The following is an 18,182-nucleotide window of genomic DNA, read 5'->3' on the forward strand; positions in this document are numbered from 1 at the left end:
TTCTCTTTACTAAGCTGTGGCCACGGTTCCTGCATGCAGCTGACCTGGCAGCCTGACCCTTCGTGCCTCCCACGGGTGTTTACCTCCTCTGGCTGGCTCTCTCCTCCCAATGGCACTTCTCTTTGAGATGCTGCAACTGCTGGTTCCTGCACACAGCTGACCCAGAATCCTTCCTTCTAAAGTGAGGAAAGGCTTCCAGGTCAGCCGCGAGTCATATACTGGAACCAGTGGCCACAGCTTCATGAAGAGAAGTACCACTGGGAGGATAGAGCTGGCCAGAGGAGGTAAACACCCAAGGGAGGCACGAATTTGGGTTGCAGAACAGAGGGAAAGATGAGGAGGAGTGTATTGGGACACAGAAAGAAGGAGGAGAGTTGTGTTTGTACCGGAAGGGAGGGAGAAGGGGCACATTGGCACAGGAGGAGAGAGGCAGGATCCCGGTTCATAAGTACAAGTTTGATGTAAGTCAAGCATTCTTAAACCAGATGGCTCAGCATTAAATATCTGGGGTTAACTATTGGCAGTGGTCAGAAAAATGTTGATTGCCACTGACTGAATAATGACCCCCCCTTGCACTTTAGAGTATAACTTAATTCTAGTTACAAATAGCAAAACTTATGTTGATATATAAATTGATACCTTATTTTCCATTATATTTCTTATATAAGAACATAAGAAAGCTATACTGGGTCAGACTAATGGTTCATCTAGCCCAGTTTCCTGTTTCCAACAGTGGCCAATCTAGGTCTCAGTACCTGGCAGAAAGCCAAATAGTGGCAGCATCCTATGCTACTTTACAAGGCAAGCAGTGGCTTCCCACATATCTGTCTCAATAGCAGCCCATGGACTTTTCCTCCATGAATTTGTTCAAACCCTTTTTAACCCCAACTATGTTAGCCACAGTAACCATATGCTCTGACAACAAGTTTCAGAGCTTAATTATTATTTGAGTTTAAAAAAATTCCTCCTATTTGTTTTAAAAGTATTCCCATGTAATTTCATTGAATGTCCCCTGGGTTTTGTACTTTTTGAAAGGGTGAAAAATTGATTCACTTTTACCCATTCTACACAACTCAGAATTTTGTAGACCTCAATCATATCCCCTTCAGTTGTCTCTTTTCCAAACTGAAGAGCCCCATCTCTTTATTCTTTCTTCATATGATAGGAGTTCTATCTTTTCTATCATTTTGGTTGCTCTTCTTGGAACCGTTTCTACTTCCGTTATATCTTTTTTCAGATATGGCGACCATAACTGTATGCAATACTCAAGGTGAGTACACACCAGAGTGATAGAGGAATTATAATATTCCTAATAATTCCTAGAATCCTGTTCATTTTTAAAACCAGTGTATGTTGCAATAAACGTGAAAATTGTTAATAAATATTAAATGTAGAAAAGAAGAAGAATCACACACTAATAAAAGAAAAGGCACAAATAATGTTACCACTTGTGGTGGCTTAACGAGATGCTAATTCCCATAGGGATACTAAAGTTCCCACCACAAATCCTACAATGCCAATAATGATGATCAGAATGTTCTTACAGATCTTGAAACGGCTAATGCCATCCAAATAATAGGTGGTGAGCTCCAGACATGCTGGAATAATTAGTGCTAAAACGTTGCTACTTGCAGAGCCCACCAGTGAAATCACAATGTCCAAATGAGGGACAAAAATAGCCAGAGCACCTAAGGGGAAAAAAAAGAAACCCTTGTTAGCTAATTAAAGAAAAGCATTTAAAAGATTTTTTAAGTAACAGATATTAGTAGGGAAAGTTATTAAGCTGCAGGAAAATACTCCATTTTACTCTTGCTTAATTTATCACAGGAGAGTGACAGAGAGGCAGTAGCGTAGTAAGGGAGGTGCAGAGCGGGGGGGGGGGGGGCAGTTTGCCCCAGGCATGGTCTTCCTCAGGGTGCCAGCACCTTCTTCCTCTATGGCCCCCCCTTCCCACTCCTCCCTCTGCTGCAGACGAACTTGCTGCCGGGTCAACTTTGATACTTTTTCTGACATCACTTCTGGGGAAGAGGGCCGGGAGAGGGACACCACCGTCCCAGGCGCCGGTCACCTTTGCTACGCCACTGCAGAGAGGGTCAAAGTGCACAATACAACAGCAAAACACAAGAAAAGCACAGAGGGCCTTCAAGTGTGGGACAATCAAATGTAGTTTATGGTGCCATTTTGGAAAGACGTTAACCTTTGGCAGTATTATTGAATGAGCTCTATCTGGCACTTTAGAGTGGCATAGTGGCTGTTCCAAGGATATCAAACTGAATCCTGTTGACTCCTAACGCATGCGGATTGTGCTGAAACACAGCTTGTGTTGGGTCCATCAATAAACTACGTTTGATTGTCCCATACTTGAAGGCCCTATGTGCTTTTCTTGTGTTTTGCTAGTTTATCACAGCAGCTCAATAAGGGAGCAATTCTGCAAAGGTCACAAATTAGGCACCAAGAATCAGCACACTATGTTGAATTCTAGAATAGCAATTATGTATCTAATTTCCGTTATAGAATACTAGAGTCCACTTATAGAAACATGATGGTAGATAAAGGCCAAATGGTCCATCCACAGTAACCATTATCTCTTCCCCTCTCTAAGAGATCCCACGTGCCCATCCCATGCTTTCTTGAATTCAGACACAGTCTCTGTCTGCACCATCTCCTCCAGACCGTTCCACACATCCACCACTCTTTCTGTAAAAAAACTATTTTCTTAGATTACTCCTGAGCCTATCACCTCTTAACTTCATCCTATGCCCTCATTCCAGAGCTTCCTTTCAAATGAAAGAGACTTGACTCTGTGCATTTACGCTTCGTAGGTATTCAAATGTCTCTATCATATCTTCCCTTTCCTGCCTTTCCTCCAAAGTCTCCATATTGAGATCTTTAATTCTGCCCCATACTCCTTATGATGAAGGCCACGCACCATTTTAGTAGCCTATCCTTTTTATATCTTTTTGAAGGTGCGGTCTCCAGTGTACACAATATTCTAAAAGAGGTCTCACCAGAGTCTTATACATGGGCATCAATACTTCCTGTTTCCTACTGGCCATACCTCTTCTTATACATCCTAGCATCCTTCTAACTTTTGCCATCACCTTTTCAACCTGTTTGGCCAACTTAAGATCATCACACCCAAGTCCCGCTCTTCTGTCATGCACAAAAGTTCTTCACCCCCTAACCTGTACCAATCCTTCGGGTTTTTGCAGCCCAAATGCATGACCTTGCATTTCTTAGCAATAAATTTTAGCTGCCAAATTTCAGACCATTTTTCAAGTTTCACAAGGTCTTTCTTTATGTTATTCACACCATCCAGGATGTCTACTCTAGTGCAGGTTTTGGTATCTTCTGCAAAGAGACAAATCTTACCTGACAGCCCTTCAGCAATATCACTTATAAAAATGTTAAAAAGAACAGGCCCAAGAACTGAACCTTGAGGCACACCACTGGTAACATCCCTTTCCTCAGAGCGATCTCATCTATCGTCTTCTACTCAACCAGTTTCTGACCCAGCCCGTCACTTTGGGACCCATTCTGAGGGCACTCAGTTTATTTATTAGACGTCTGTCGAAGGCTTTGCTAAAATCTAAATACACCACATCTAGTGCACTCCCTCTATCCAATTATCTGGTCACCCAGTCAAAGAAAATGATCAGATTTGTCTGACAAGACCTACCTCTAGTGAATCCATGTTGCCTCCAGTCCTGTAATCCACCAGATTTCAGAAACTTCATCATTCTCTGTTTTAAAAGCGTTTCCATTAATTTGTTTACCACAGAAATCAGACTTACCGGCCTGTAATTCCCTACTTCTTCTTACTTCCACTTTTGTGGAGAGAGATAGAATCCGCCCTTCTCCAGTCCTCCAGTACCACTCCTGACTCTAGAAAAGCATTGAAAAAGTCAGTCAGCGGAGCTACCAGAACTTCCCTAAGTTCCTCAGATGTACACCATCCGGCCCCATCACTTTGTCTACCTTTGATTTAACTAGCTCCTCACGAACACAATCCTCTGAAAATTGATCAGGGTCTACCAAGTCAATAGCAGACATAAGCAGGGACCATCTACTAAATGTTAAATGCACATGTACAGTGCTGTGTACGCCTTTCAGCGCTTTAGAAATGATGAATAGTAGTAGTAGTAGTAGTAGAAGATGTGTTGAACTTTAGTGTATAACAGTATTCTCTGTAGGTTTGTGTATAAATATTACAGCCTTACTTTGCCAATATGCCACTCTCTGTGAGAGACAGATTGCAAATTAGAGGTGAACATTATAGAACACCAAATAGCATAACTGGAATTTTATACATAGTGGCCTCTTTTCCCCAAACAGACTTTACTTCCCTTGCAGGAATCTTACGAAACCTTAACCCAAGATTCACCCACCTACCTGCCTGGAGATCCCCCTCGGGTCACTGACCTCCTAATGACACACTGTAGACTCCTCATGCCCTGTGCCTGCCCCCCCCCCCCCCCCCCCACACACACACACACCTGGAGCGTACCTAAAGCAATCCGATGGTCCAGTAGAATGGATTAGGAGCAATTTACATATCAAGACAAAAGGGAATATTCTTCCTTTTTTGGCACTATTTACTGAATCCAGCTACATGCATGCAATTCTAGATTCTGATAAATTACTCACATATCAGATGGGTGATTTTATGAAAGTTTGTTTCTGCATATTAAATATTGCTTTACTTGAAATGTTTTTCAAAATTACCTCAAAACATTTGCATCTTTTCTTTGAATCTCAGATTAGAGCAGTGTGACCTGAAGAAAGAGACCATCAAGGGGCAAGAGATATTGTGAAGTGTAAAACTTCTGCCAGCATTTAATGTGTGTATCACAGAATTTAATCTGACCAAGCCTGAATCGCAGACAAAGCCATTAATATGAACTCCCTATGTTGGAGACATTCACTGCCGATCATCAGCCAAGAATGAAGACTGTGATCCCGAACCACGCAATGACTCAGTAAACATGATGAAAAGGGGAATTCCACTCTCTGTCAGGATATCTGAGGCTGACATAATCCATGTTTATCCAAGGCTTGAAGATCATGACTGATTAAAAGTTGCATATAAGGACATGGAAGACTGAGCTATCCCTGTGATCCATTTCTGAGTTGCATTGCCTCCTACCAGATTGGGACTTGGGACAAGCTTCTATCATGAAGACGTTAATGATGTCATATATTTTAAGAGTTGTGATCACACGTTATCAGTTTCATTTGAAACTGAAGTGTGCATTTAAATCAAGGGCATCCTGTTGGAAATCTATTCTGCTGTATGCTATTCTTCCCTATTGCTTTGTAATAAGCCTTTATCTATCCAGGTTCTCTCCTCATCTGTAAAAAGAGATTAGGTTCTTACCTTGCTAGTACCGTATCTTTTCTAGTAGTTAGGTGTGTCATTTTGGACAGATGCGTAATATTCCCATACTCCAGCTTTTGAATCCCTCCTCCTTGACCAGAAAACTCTGTTGCCCCTTCAGTTTGTACCAAAGTAGGCATTAGCTCTATATAGAAAAACATGTGAAGGAGGGGTACGGGGAAACAATAAAAAGTATAAAGAGCAGATCAGAAAGACTCCTGGCTCACGTTCAGAAGTTAAAACTGAAGGGGGCAGCAGAGCCCTCTAGAAAGGAGGAGGGATTCAAAAGCTGGAATAGATTCTTTCTGCATGGCTCGCAAGCATGGGGATATTACACGACCATCCAGAATGACACACCTATTGCACTAGAAGCTTCATTGTCAACTAATAAGTGGATTGTAAACCTGGGAACCTATTTTGGAGGTCCAGCCTCTATAGTTTATTTCTCCTTATTGTGTACACCTCCATGTGACATTCCCTCACAACATGAATGGAATCAAAACTATAACTGCTACACTACCTCCATCAGTTTTTAATCAGTATGCCAGGAAAGTTTCAGAGAGATCTTGGGCATCCTGAAAGTTAATTTCCTCCCTCCTCACTATACTGTACCTTTCCCTTAGGTAAGAAATGAGGAAGAAGGAATGTGGAACTGAAAAATGTATACTTACAGGTGAAAAACACCATAGCAACACGTAAAAACAGGTTCACAAAAAGAGTGAACTTTTCTTTCACCCGAGCTGTGGCATGCGGGATAACGATTTCAGCAGCAACATAGAACTGCAGTATGTATGAGATGAATATTGCAAAGCAGTAGAACAGTTTCACACACTGATACAACCTGCATAGAAGAAAACCAGAATTCTATTAGGCAGCTGACATTATATGGCTCTGTTGAAAAGGATTACTTATATATTTATTTTTTTAGTAATTTCAATTATACATATTGGCCCGGATTCTGTATAGGACGCCCGTCCTGGGCATCCTATACAGAATCTGAAAAACACCTGCCCAAAGTCAACCCGATTCTGTAACCGACATCCATGTTGCAGACACCGGTTACAGAATTGGGTTTGTGTAGACACGGTCGCTATAATTAATCGCGGCAAGGGATCTCCCTGCCACGATTAGTATAGTGGCCACGGCTACGGCCACCAGTCTCCTCTCCCATCCCACCCCCCGATGATTGCGGCAGGAGGGTGCCCAATCCCTCCTGCCGACAGAACCCATCCCCTGAAGATTGCCAGCAGAAGGGTGCCCAACCCCTCCTGCCGGACCACCCAACGGTTCTCCTGAAGATTACTGGCAGGAGGGTGCCCAATCCCTCCTGCCGGATCCCCCCAACGATAAACCCCCATCCCGGAACCCCCCCCCCCCTCGGGCTTACCTCCAAGTTGGCCGGACGGGTCTTCGCTCTGTCCAGCCAGCAGGCCTGCCTCTGTCCAAATGAGGTGGGCCCGTCCTTCCCTTGCCCAACCCAGAAGATCCTAGGGCCTGATTGGCCCAAGCGCCTAAGGCCCCTCCTATAGCCGCCTCATTCGGACAGAAGGATATGTAAATAGCTGCACTCTCCGTGTGTTTTTATTAAAATGACTCCATGAAAAATAAGAAAGTAAGTAACCTGGTGACAGACCAAAAGCTACTTTGTAAGATGCATGAAAACTTGAACAGCACTCTAGACTCCACTGGCAACTAGTGCAGTTTCAGGTAGAAAGGAGTAATATGCTCCCATTTTTGTAAACCATAAATGAGGCGAATAGCAGTGTTTTGGACTACTCTCAATCTCTTTAAAATTTTCATATGAGCCCTACATATACAATATTATAGTAGTCAAGAATACTTAAGATGGAAGATTGCACCAACAGATGAAAAGAGGTTTCATCAAAATATTTCTTAATGGTACAAAGCTTCCAAAGCACCGAAACACATTTCTTAGTCAATAAATTGGTATGTTTTTCCAATGTAAGGTGTTTATCCAACGTTACCCCCAATATTTTTATGGATTGTTCTATGTTATAATCCAACCCATTCACATGTATCATTGTTTCTTTGAGCTTGTCGTTAGGTGTTGGCAGAAAAAATTTAGTGTTTTCCTTATTTAATTTCAATTTAAAAGCCATCATCCAAAGCTCAATCTGATTTATAGTGGTTGCAAGGAGATTTATAAATTCAGTTGACAGACTAGTAAGTGGAATGACTATAGTAATATCATCTGCGTAGATGTAGAACTTGAGCTTTAAGTTTTGCAACAAATTTCCCAGCAAAGCTACATAAATGTTGAACAAAGTAGTGGAAAGAGAGGAACCCTGGGGTACCCCACAAGAGTTTTTCCAACAAAATGAGAAGATGTCATCCTTAAATACAATCTTTTACCCAGAAAACCACAAAACCAATTCAAGATGTTTCCCGAGATTCCAATGGATTCTAAACAATCCAAATATGAATCACTTGTTTACTTTTTCAAAAACTACCAAAACTAGGGGGCATGCAATGAAGCTACTAAGAATTAAATATAAAACAAACCAGAGAAAATATCTATTCACTCAACATGTAATTAAACTCTGGAATTCATTGCCAGAAATGAGGTGAAAGCAGCCTAGCAGGATTTAAAAAAAGGTTTGGATAATTTCCTAAAAGTCTATAAGACATTATTAAAATGAACTTGGGAAAATCCACTGCTTATTCTGAGATATCAGTATAAAAGCTCTTATTCTTTGGGATATTGCCGGTACTTGTGTCCTGGATTAGCCACTGTTGGAAACAGGATACTGGGCCTGATGAACCTTTGACCAGTATGTCAATTCTTATGGACATGATGGATCAGTATAAAAATCAGTTGAGAATCATGCCGAGCCATTTCACGTATCAATGTCGACCTGAAGATGCTTGCTTGCATTATGGTGGCGCGTTTAGCTAAAGTAATGCCTCAGTTGGTTGGAGAAGAGCAGATAGTTCATAGCTGGTAGGCAGGCTGTAGTAAATATTCATAAATTGATCTTGGCTTTGGAAAAATGTAGCCAAGACTCCATCCTGGCCCTTGCTATCAGCTTTGATTCTGAAAAAGCTTTTGACAGGTTGGAGTGAGTTATTCTGTACTCTGTATTTTTCCATTATGGTTTTTCCAACTTTTTTGTGCATGCAATAAAAACTTTATACACCTCAATCAACATTTCACTCTAAATCTCACCAACAAGAACTCCCGCAGAATCCAGTTGTTCGTCTTCCCTTCCATAAAATTATGCCATCTCAAAAGATTCCTTGACAAAACCTTTGCTTACCAGGCGGCTAAGCTGAACCCTTGGCTAGCCCAAATAGTACTCGAGGCCCCTACCTACCTTAGCTTCAGAAAACTACTCAAAACGCATTCCCGCGAACAGGTCCTTTAACCCCTTTCCACCTGCAACTACCCCTTCCCACTCTAACCCCGCTCCTATTGCTCTCCCCTTCCTCCCCTCCCCCTACTTGGTCTCTCTCTCGTTTTCTCTTACCTTCCATCCCTACCTTCGATGCTGCTTGTACTTTTGATAAAACTCTGTTAAAGCGTTCCCACGCTCCCTTCTTCGTTGCTTGTAACTTTGTCAAAATTTTGTAAATCCATGTGTCATCGCGGATCTTAATTAACGGATGTGAACTGCCTAGAACTTCTTGGGTATGGCGGTATACAAGAATAAATTATTATTATTATTAATCCTACTGCTTCTGTTATGGTGAATGGGTCACCTCCAGCATCTTTTCCCCTCTGCAGAGGCACCAGGCATGGATGTCCATTATCCCTCCCCTTTTGTATTTATTATTTCTTGAGCCCTTGTTGTTGAGGCTTAAGGGGGATGGGGACGTTCTTGAACTCTTGTATGGTCATTCACAAATGAAATGTTTAGCTTTTGCAGACAATATTACTAACCCTACTCCTTCATTACTAACCCTATTCATTCATTAGACATTAAATTATACAATACAGCTTGTGGACTGAGATCCTTGACAGACTAGCTTAAAGGCTCAAATAACTATACCCCTAATGTCCTTGAATCTTATATGGAATGGGCTGCTTTAAGGGCTAGAAAAAGGGATAGTCTTATAGCACATTTCAGGTGCCAATTTTTGCAAAAATATGTGAAGGATGGGCAAAGGCAGGAGAGCACAAAAGGGATGAAGCCATTCTACTAGGAGGTCAGGATGCATCCTGGACACAATCTGGACATCTATAGGGCAGCTGCTTGGTCATCCTTGTATATATTTGCACATCACTATAGACTCGATGTTCAGGTGCTACAGGATGTGGAGTTTGGGGCATTAGTTCTTCAGGCAGGGCTTGCGGGGTTCCACCCTTGATGGTCACTGCTTTTGCACTCTCTACTCATCTGTGCCTGCCTGGAGGGACACTATAGAAAGCGAAATTAGTTCTTGCCTGATAATTTCCTTTCTTTTAACCCCTCCAAACAGGCACATGACCCACCTATGGACTGAAATTCAGCATATCTTTCAATGTGGATTTACCAGTCGGGACATGTTCTTTTTTTTTTTTTTATTATTATTATTCTTTATTTATAGATTTGAAACAACATAACAAGCATAAACACTTGTCTATAGAACAACAGAGTCAGAAGCAAAATCATTCCACTATATATAAAGACAAACTGCAGAGCTCACTACATACACTGAAGAAAGTCACAGCATGATGGCTGAAACCTTGGTTTCTACCTGACAAGATGCAGCGAGACCTGGAAACCTTCAACAAGCATGATGCGAGCTGAAGAACCCTGCGAGAACACACAACCCAACTTCACGGGAAGAAATCTCTAAACTTACCAGAGACTTTTCCATTCTGTGGAGAATCAATGAATTTTCCTGCCAAAATTAAAATTCATGAACAATGGACCTCCATCCATGTCTACAGATGTAAACATTCAGGTGGAGTCCCTACCTAATGGGTTGCAGGATAAACCTGAAGTAGTGCTGATAACTAAGCTAAATTGCAACTGGTCAGTTTTGATATGGTTGAGAGGGTTTCCATTCAAGACGTTCCTGAGGGTGATATTTCTTTAAAAGGTATTTGGCGAGTTGTCACCCGGACTGAGAATTTGCTTAAAGGGAAAGCAGCACAATTATATACTTTTTCTAGTCAAGTTGTGTCTTCTATATTTGTATTACAAGATAATGTTACAAAGATTAAATCTGCTAGTGAGAAGATACAAAATCAAGTGAAAGTAATTGAATCAGTACTTCAGCTGTGAAAGAGAGTTTGATTTTGCATCATAAACTGGAACAGCTGGAAAATCATTTGCGTGTTAATAATTATCTTTGGCCTTTTTTTAATGATATTTTATTTAGAAAATACACAATATAGAAAAAACAACAATCATTAACACAGCTATCTTTGGCTTTTTAAATTTCCCTTGTTCACCTTTACTGTCAGCTGAAATATTGCTTAGAAAATATTTTAGGGAAATTTTAAAACGGGAAATATCTGAGTCAATTCTATTTCAAAAGGTTATGTACCTGCCAACATCCCTAGCAATGTCAACTAGAGGACATTCAAGATATCATGTCCACTCGTTCAACTTTGTTGGTAACTCTCTTGTCAGAAAGAGATAAATTGCTAGTTTTAAAGAATTATTTTAAATATTAAAAAAAGTTATTTTAAGTATAACATCTTATATAAAGTAATTTAATTACTTATTATGAAGGGGTGGGAAGGGAGGGAGATAAGATTTTATGATTGGTATTATTGCTGACTATTAAGTGATATTCTCAATGTGCAAATGTGTTTATGTATTATCACACTTATTGTACGTATAAAAATGAATAAAGATTTAAAAAAAAAAAAAAAGTTATTTTTTGCAGGCAACCAATTTAATTAGAGATCCTTTGTGTGCATCCTACGCTTTTTTGAATTCCATCACCGTTTTCCTCTCCGCCACTTCCATTCAAGGCATCTACCACCCTCTCCGTGAAAAAGAATTTCCTAACATTGCTCCTGAGTCTTCCTCCCTGCAATCTCAAATTATGTCCTCTAGTTTTACCATTTTCTCTTCTCTGGAAAAGATTTGGTTCTATGTTGAAGATGCAAATGTGTACCTAAGCAGGAAACATGGCTTAATGCAGGACATTCTAAAGTTTTGCCATCTGCCTATGCTGAGTGTGTGGTATTTATTTTTTTTGGAGAGGGCATATCAGGGGCATGAATGGGCTAATCAGATAGGACACTGACATTACTGCTAACTAATTAGCGCATCCATAATGCAGGCACCCTTAGTACCTCCTAAATAGGAGGTAAATGCTCCTACATTAATTTTTTTTTAATGTCATGTGCTAAGGCTAACACGGCCAGAAACACAACAAATAGAAAAAAGCCTTTTTGATGGTTGTACTTGAAATGGGCTTAGTGCATGGAAAAGACACACTAAACCCATTTACTAGCACAGATTAGTAAATGGGCCCCTATCTAAAATTCTAAGCGAGTTCTAATATTAAGGCTATGAATATTCATAGTAATTTCTGAATGACTGCAAATGCAGCAGTTTCTTGCAGAATTGCAAAGCTTCAGGACAACTCACCAGCAGTTGGGCAAGCTGAGGGTAATGCTGGCCATAACTTTGTCCCTGAATCGTAGGTAGCCCAGGGTTCCCATGCTGACATAGATAACTGTCACCAGTAGCATTGCAACGTAAAGCACAGGCTGGAACTGCTTAGGGTTTTGCATTTTGTTTTCCAAAGGCAGGACCTATTAAACAAATAGAAAACATTTAGAAAACATATGATTAAAACTTGATATACCACTAGCTGGTTTACATTAAAATCTAAGAAAATAAAGTGGAGATAGAACGCCTTATTGTTTAGCTAGGACAGACCTACTACATACATTCATAAAAAGAAGAAAAAAAAAACACAACCACATTTCTTATTAATAATAATAATAACTTTATTTTTATATACTGCAATTCCACAAACAGTTCAGAGCGGTTTACAGAGGAAGAGACTGTATACCGACAGTGATATTACAAAAAACTTTCAAAATTACATTAGCATGGTAAAATTAATCAAATTTTTCCTGGAAGTGTTTTAGAAGTACAATCAAGGCAGAAGTTGGAGACAGAGAAATTTATCAGAGATAAGTTTTGATTAACTTCCTAAAAGTTTATTCGCGATAAAGTTGATTAAACTTTTATTCCATTTGCTTGCTTGGAATGATAGTGTTCCATCAAGGAATCTCTTGTAGATGCAGCCCTTTAAGGATGGAAAAGAGAACAAGGAGGCACTACGTGTACAAGTTGCGCCTGGAAATTCAAAATGATGGGATAGATAGATTGGGGATGAACCTGTTATGGTTTTGAAGCAAAAGCAAGCATACTTAAAAATAACGCTTGCTTCCCTGGGCAGCCAGTATAGTTTTTTGTAATGCGGGCTTACATGATCTGATTTCTAAGAGACTGTAAATGAGACGGACTGCAGCGTTCTGGACGATTCTTAGTCGTTTGATGGTTTTCTTATAAGATCCCACCTATATGATATTGCAATAGTCTAAGATACTTAAGACCAGCATTATTGTATATTCTTCAGTATGATAGAACATCTTCCAACTGTTTGAAAAAGTGAGTTAGACCAGTTTTGCATATACTACTGTATTTCTCTTTCGTGCTTTTCTTTATTTAATAAAAGAAACGTCTAAGTCCATTTTGGGCCTAAGTCACAAGTCGCCCAAAGTCGGATATGGGAAAAGGTCCATTTTCTTTTTTTCTTTTTTTTAATAATTCTTTATTCATTTTCAAATTTTACAACAAGTGCACAAAATAATATAATTCAACAAGTTATTACACAATAGCACTTTGATATCTACTACATAAAAATCTAATGATACATTTAACCCCCCCTACCTCCCAACCTTCATCTTATTTTCAATCAGACTATACACATATTATAGAACATATTATAACATATTATGTAAGATTGTTCCCAACACCCTCCCCCCTTTGGTGTGCCAAAAGAACATATTTTTTCCCGAAAATTGTCTAACTGTACGTCCAGCCATCTGATCGTCCAGAACGCTAAGTCATCCATCTTTATTATACTTCATTTTCATCCATTCGTCAAAAACGCCTAGAAAAAGATCTTGTGGGTGGGATCAGCAGAGTAGTGGGGTATCTTACAGGGCACTGCTGTGAACTTCACAAAAAGGGTGCCACATACACTTCTCACCACAACAACTTTATAGGTCACGGTGAGCCCCCCAAAACATCCCCCAGAACCAACTAGACCCACCTATCTACCATCCCTTTAGCTCTTATGGCTGCAGGTGCCACTTATATGGCAGTACAAACGGGTTTTGGGTTTTTTTTGGAGGGTGCACATGTTTCACCCTGAATGCAGTGATTAGAGTGGCTTATGGGCCTGGATCCTTCTCTCCATGGTTCACTAACCCATCCCCAAGACCACTTGAGCCACCTCTGTGCAGCTCTACTAGGCTTTCCTATGCCAGGCTGCCAGGTGCTGATGTTCTGGAGGCAGATATGTGACTTTTTATTACAAATTTTATGGCGGTTTGGGGGTGGGGTGTCAAGTGATCACTGGGGGAGTGTGTAGGGGTCTGTACTTTGTCCCTGCAGTAGTTATCTGGTCACTTTGGATACGTTCTTGTGACTTAGACCTGGTTTTACATGGCCTAAGTCACAACGTCCAAGTTCCATCTAGACAGTGTTGTAAAACTTCCAGTTATATGTGCAGTATGACTGTCTAGGACGGCCCATGTCATGCCCAAATCCCGCCCACACCACTCCTCCTAAAATGCCCCTTTTAGCTCTGGGCGTACTGCAGCACTGTGAATGCCTAAGTCGTTTTTAGATAAGTCTAAAACCCGGTTCGATTATCAGCACTTGGACGACTTCTCTCACTGATCGTCTAAGTGCTGATTTAGGCCGGTTTTTTAGATGTATTTCCATTTCGATTATGAGCCCCATAGCTTATTGTTATTTATTCATTTATGCCCTGCCTATCTCAAGCAGCCTTAAGTGGACTTATCTGTTCATTTGGTCTGGATGGCTATGCGTATGTAATTCCCCAATCATCAGATTTGGATTTCATTATTTGCCATTCCAAATTCAAACTTAAGGCATGAGGGGAGACCATAATTCCCTGCTTCAGGAAGCTTGGAATGTAACATATTCTATCACAGGAATCCTGACTTATGCCTCAAGTATGTGTATTAAGTTATAATCATTTTCAAAGGGAACATTTATGTTCCACAGAAAGTATATACACACACACAGATACGAAAGAGGAGCAGAGTAGCTGGGCTGGGAATTGAAAGGGCCTCTTCCAATCCCTTGTGGCCTTGGGCATGTCACTTAACCCTGCATGCCTTTGGAGAAGGCAATGGCAAACTACTCCACGAAGGGGATCTGTCACTGTGTGGTCACCAGGAATCTAACCTAACTGAGAGGCATATAGGGATGCTGGATCAAATTTCCAACCTTATTTTCCCCCATTTTACTAAGCTGCAATGGAGGTTTCTACTGTGGCCTGGAGCGCTAAATGTTCCAACGCTGCTCTGATGCTCATAACTTCCACTGTGGCTTAGTAAAAGAAGGGGGGGGGGAAGGGGAGTTATGAGCTATATGCATATAAGGTATTTTATAAAATATGCATGGAAATACCAGCCTTTTCCCAACCCGGCCCCGGGAACACCTTTGCTCAATTTAGGTAAACATAGTTCTTTATTTTGGGGGATTTACTGACCACCTTTATGAAGATTCACCTAACGTAGGTACAGTTTAACATAAAATTTATAATTTTGTTAACAGTATATTGTAAACATAAGTACAGTAAATGAGGTAAACTTGGAAAGAATTAAATTAAAATCCAATAATAGGAACAACATGAAACATTTAGCAGCAATGAAGAACAACCATGTAAGAGAAAGATTGTAACATGAATGCAGATAAAGGCCAAATGGCCCATCCATAGCATCCACTATCTCCTCTTCTCCTGCTCAGGCAGACTCTTACCGTTCCGATGCATTCACAAGCAAAGATTGCTGTGCCAAAGAAGAGTGTGTAAGACCTCCAGTCAGCTACATAGGGCAGATTACTTGGATTTGGGATATCCTAGCAGTGGAGAAAAAAAGAGAAATGTTAACTAGAATGGCATTAGTCAGTGGTGTAGCAAGAGTGTGGGGCATTAGGGGGGGTGGCACCTCTCCCCCGCCGCCATCCCATACTCCTTCCCAAATCCCGCCCGCTGCATCTCCCATACCTCTAGTTGAAGTTGCTTGCGGCAGTTAACAACGTGCTCTTCGCAACCCCGTTAACTCTCCCTCTAATGTCATTTCCTATGTACGGCACCCAGAAGTGCCATCACTTAAAGGACCCACGCCTAGGAAGTGACATCAAAGGGCGAGCCATCACCGACGTGAGCATGCTTTTCACATTGGAGAAGTTAAAAAGGTATGAGGAAGGGGGCATGCATGGGGGAAGGAGCCACTCACCTTTACTATACCACTGGGTGCCACAACGTGTAATTCACCTGAAATGTAGACCTTTAAAACTCTTGCCTATATTTCAGGCACCTACGTTTTTACACATGCGCCACTATTCAAATCGCACCTAAAAGTGATTGACATGGGGCTGGTGCCTATTTTTAGGTGCTGTCCAATTTAGGCGCCATTTATAGAATCAGCCCTATGTATATTCTGTTTACCATATCATAATCAAGTACAAACATTGAGGTTTTGATTCTGTACATTATAGAAACATAGAAACATAACGGCAGATAAAGGCCAAATGGCCTATCTAGTCTGCCCATCTGCAGTAACCATTATCTAGATAGACTTAAGAGCGATAAATCCCCGGGGCATAGAAACATAGAAAAATGACGGCAGAAAAGGGCCACGGCCCATCAAGTCTGCCCACCGTAATGACCCGCCCCCCTAACTTCACCCTACCAGATGAACCGCGCCCCCTAACTTCACCCTACCAGAGAGCCCACATGCGTATCCCATTTCTTCTTAAAATCTAGCAGAAGAAATGGGATATGCATGTGGGCTCTCTGGTAGGGTGAAATTAGGGGGGCGGGTCATCTGGTAGGGACTGGATGGTATCCATCCAAAGGTCATCAAGGAACTGAAAGGGACTATAGCTGAACTGCTTCAAATAATAGCCAATCTGTCGATCAAATTGGGAAAGATTCTGGAGGACTGGAAAGTGGCGAATGTTACGCTGATGTTCAAAAAAGGTTCGAGGGGAGACCCGGGAAACTACAGACCAGTGAGTCTGACCTCGGTACCGGGAAAGATGATATAGGCGTTGATAAAGGACCGCATCAATGATCACCTTGATGGACATGGTCATTTGAGGACCAGCCAGCACGGTTTCAGCAAAGGCAGATCTTCTGTGACAAACTTGCTGCACTTCTTCGAGGGAGTAAACAGGCAGATAGACAAGGGCGACCCTGTGGACACTGTATATATGGATTTTCAGAAGGCATTTGACAAGGTTCTGCATGAACGACTACTTTGGAAAATTGCGAGCCATGGAATCGAGGGTGAAATAAGTGGATTAAAAACTGGCTGGAGCATAGGAAACAGAGAGTGGGGGTAAATGGACAATATTCGGACTGGAAGAGCCTCAACAGTGGGGTGCCGCAGGGCTTGGTGCTTGGACCCGTACTCTTCAACATCTTTATAAACAATCTGGACATAGGTACGATGAGTGAGGTGATTAAATTTGTGGACGATACGAAGTTATTCAGATTAGTGAAGACACAGGGGGATTGCGAAGATCTGTAACATGACATAATCAGGCTCGAGGAATGGGCATTGACATGGCAGATGAGGTTCAACGTGGATAAGTATAAAGTGATGCATGTCGGTAACAAAAATCTCATGCACGATTATAGGATGCCCGGGGCGGTACTTGGAGAGACCGCCCAGGAAAGAGACTTGGGAGTTATGATCGACAAGTCGATGAAGCTATGAACAAGTCTGCCCTGTGAACTTCTAAAAGCTAAGTTACTCAGCATTTCATATTCTGCTCTTTTCACTGTTTTTCAGCATTATATGCCTAATTTTTCTTTTCCTCCCTGTTTCTTACTTTAAAAAAACCAAAAAAGCACAAAAAAATAAACCCTTCTCTTTCCTTTGTTAAATCTTATTTCCTCTTCCTCTTCATAGGACTAGGGATAAGACTTATAGTCCCACCCACCCCAGGGACCACTGTTCAAATATAGAGACCCAAATAATCAGGACTACTCAAATCAAGTCATTTCCCAACCAATCAAGATGACCTTTATTCTGTGCAATCACTGTGGTGCTTTAATTCCAAGATACACTATTTGGAAGCTTAAGGCTTGCCCCATCTTGTCTTCAACTTGCTAGTATTAAGGAAGAGCTCTGCAAACTTAAAACAGGAATTAAATACAATTAAAGCAGCTTCCATCACTCCACAAAATCATACCAACTTACCACCTCTACCTCAAAGAATAAAACAGCCCAGGAATAAATGGGTCACAGTAGGCTCAGGAAGACTGCGACATGTAACACAGAAACATCCACCTTCACTAATATTACCTCTACAGAATTCCTTCGCTCCACTAGTGCACTGCGATACTCAAGAAAACAAAAGGGAGGTGGGACTGGAACCAATGAAGGTAACTCAAGAGAACAAGCGCAACCTAAGCACAAATAAAAAAGCCAAAAACAGAAAACTATTACTGTTAGGGGATTCCATCATCAGAGGCATTAACCTTGGAACACAGGGCGAGGAGACCAAAATAGTGAAATGTCTTCCAGGATCCTCAGCTACCAGGAGTTCCAAGC

At 41.2% G+C, this 18,182-nt stretch overlaps 1 protein-coding gene across 1 annotated transcript in view; it reads right to left on the reverse strand.

The window, feature by feature from the left end:
• Positions 1-1,458: 1,458 nt before the first annotated feature.
• The window catches only part of LOC117351842 (proton-coupled amino acid transporter 1-like), a 78,051-nt gene continuing 61,327 nt past the window's right edge, over positions 1,459-18,182 (reverse strand). The window contains exons 11-14 of the mRNA XM_033927687.1: positions 15,376-15,474; positions 11,932-12,098; positions 6,049-6,218; positions 1,459-1,688 (exon numbers count right to left, since the gene is read on the reverse strand). Of these exons, the coding sequence (XP_033783578.1) occupies positions 1,459-1,688; positions 6,049-6,218; positions 11,932-12,098; positions 15,376-15,474 (666 nt within the window). The remainder of the gene's footprint in view (positions 1,689-6,048; positions 6,219-11,931; positions 12,099-15,375; positions 15,475-18,182) is intronic.

This window comes from Geotrypetes seraphini, chromosome 18 (assembly GCF_902459505.1).
Source record: "Geotrypetes seraphini chromosome 18, aGeoSer1.1, whole genome shotgun sequence".
In the NCBI taxonomy this organism is placed as follows: Eukaryota; Metazoa; Chordata; class Amphibia; order Gymnophiona; family Dermophiidae; genus Geotrypetes; species Geotrypetes seraphini.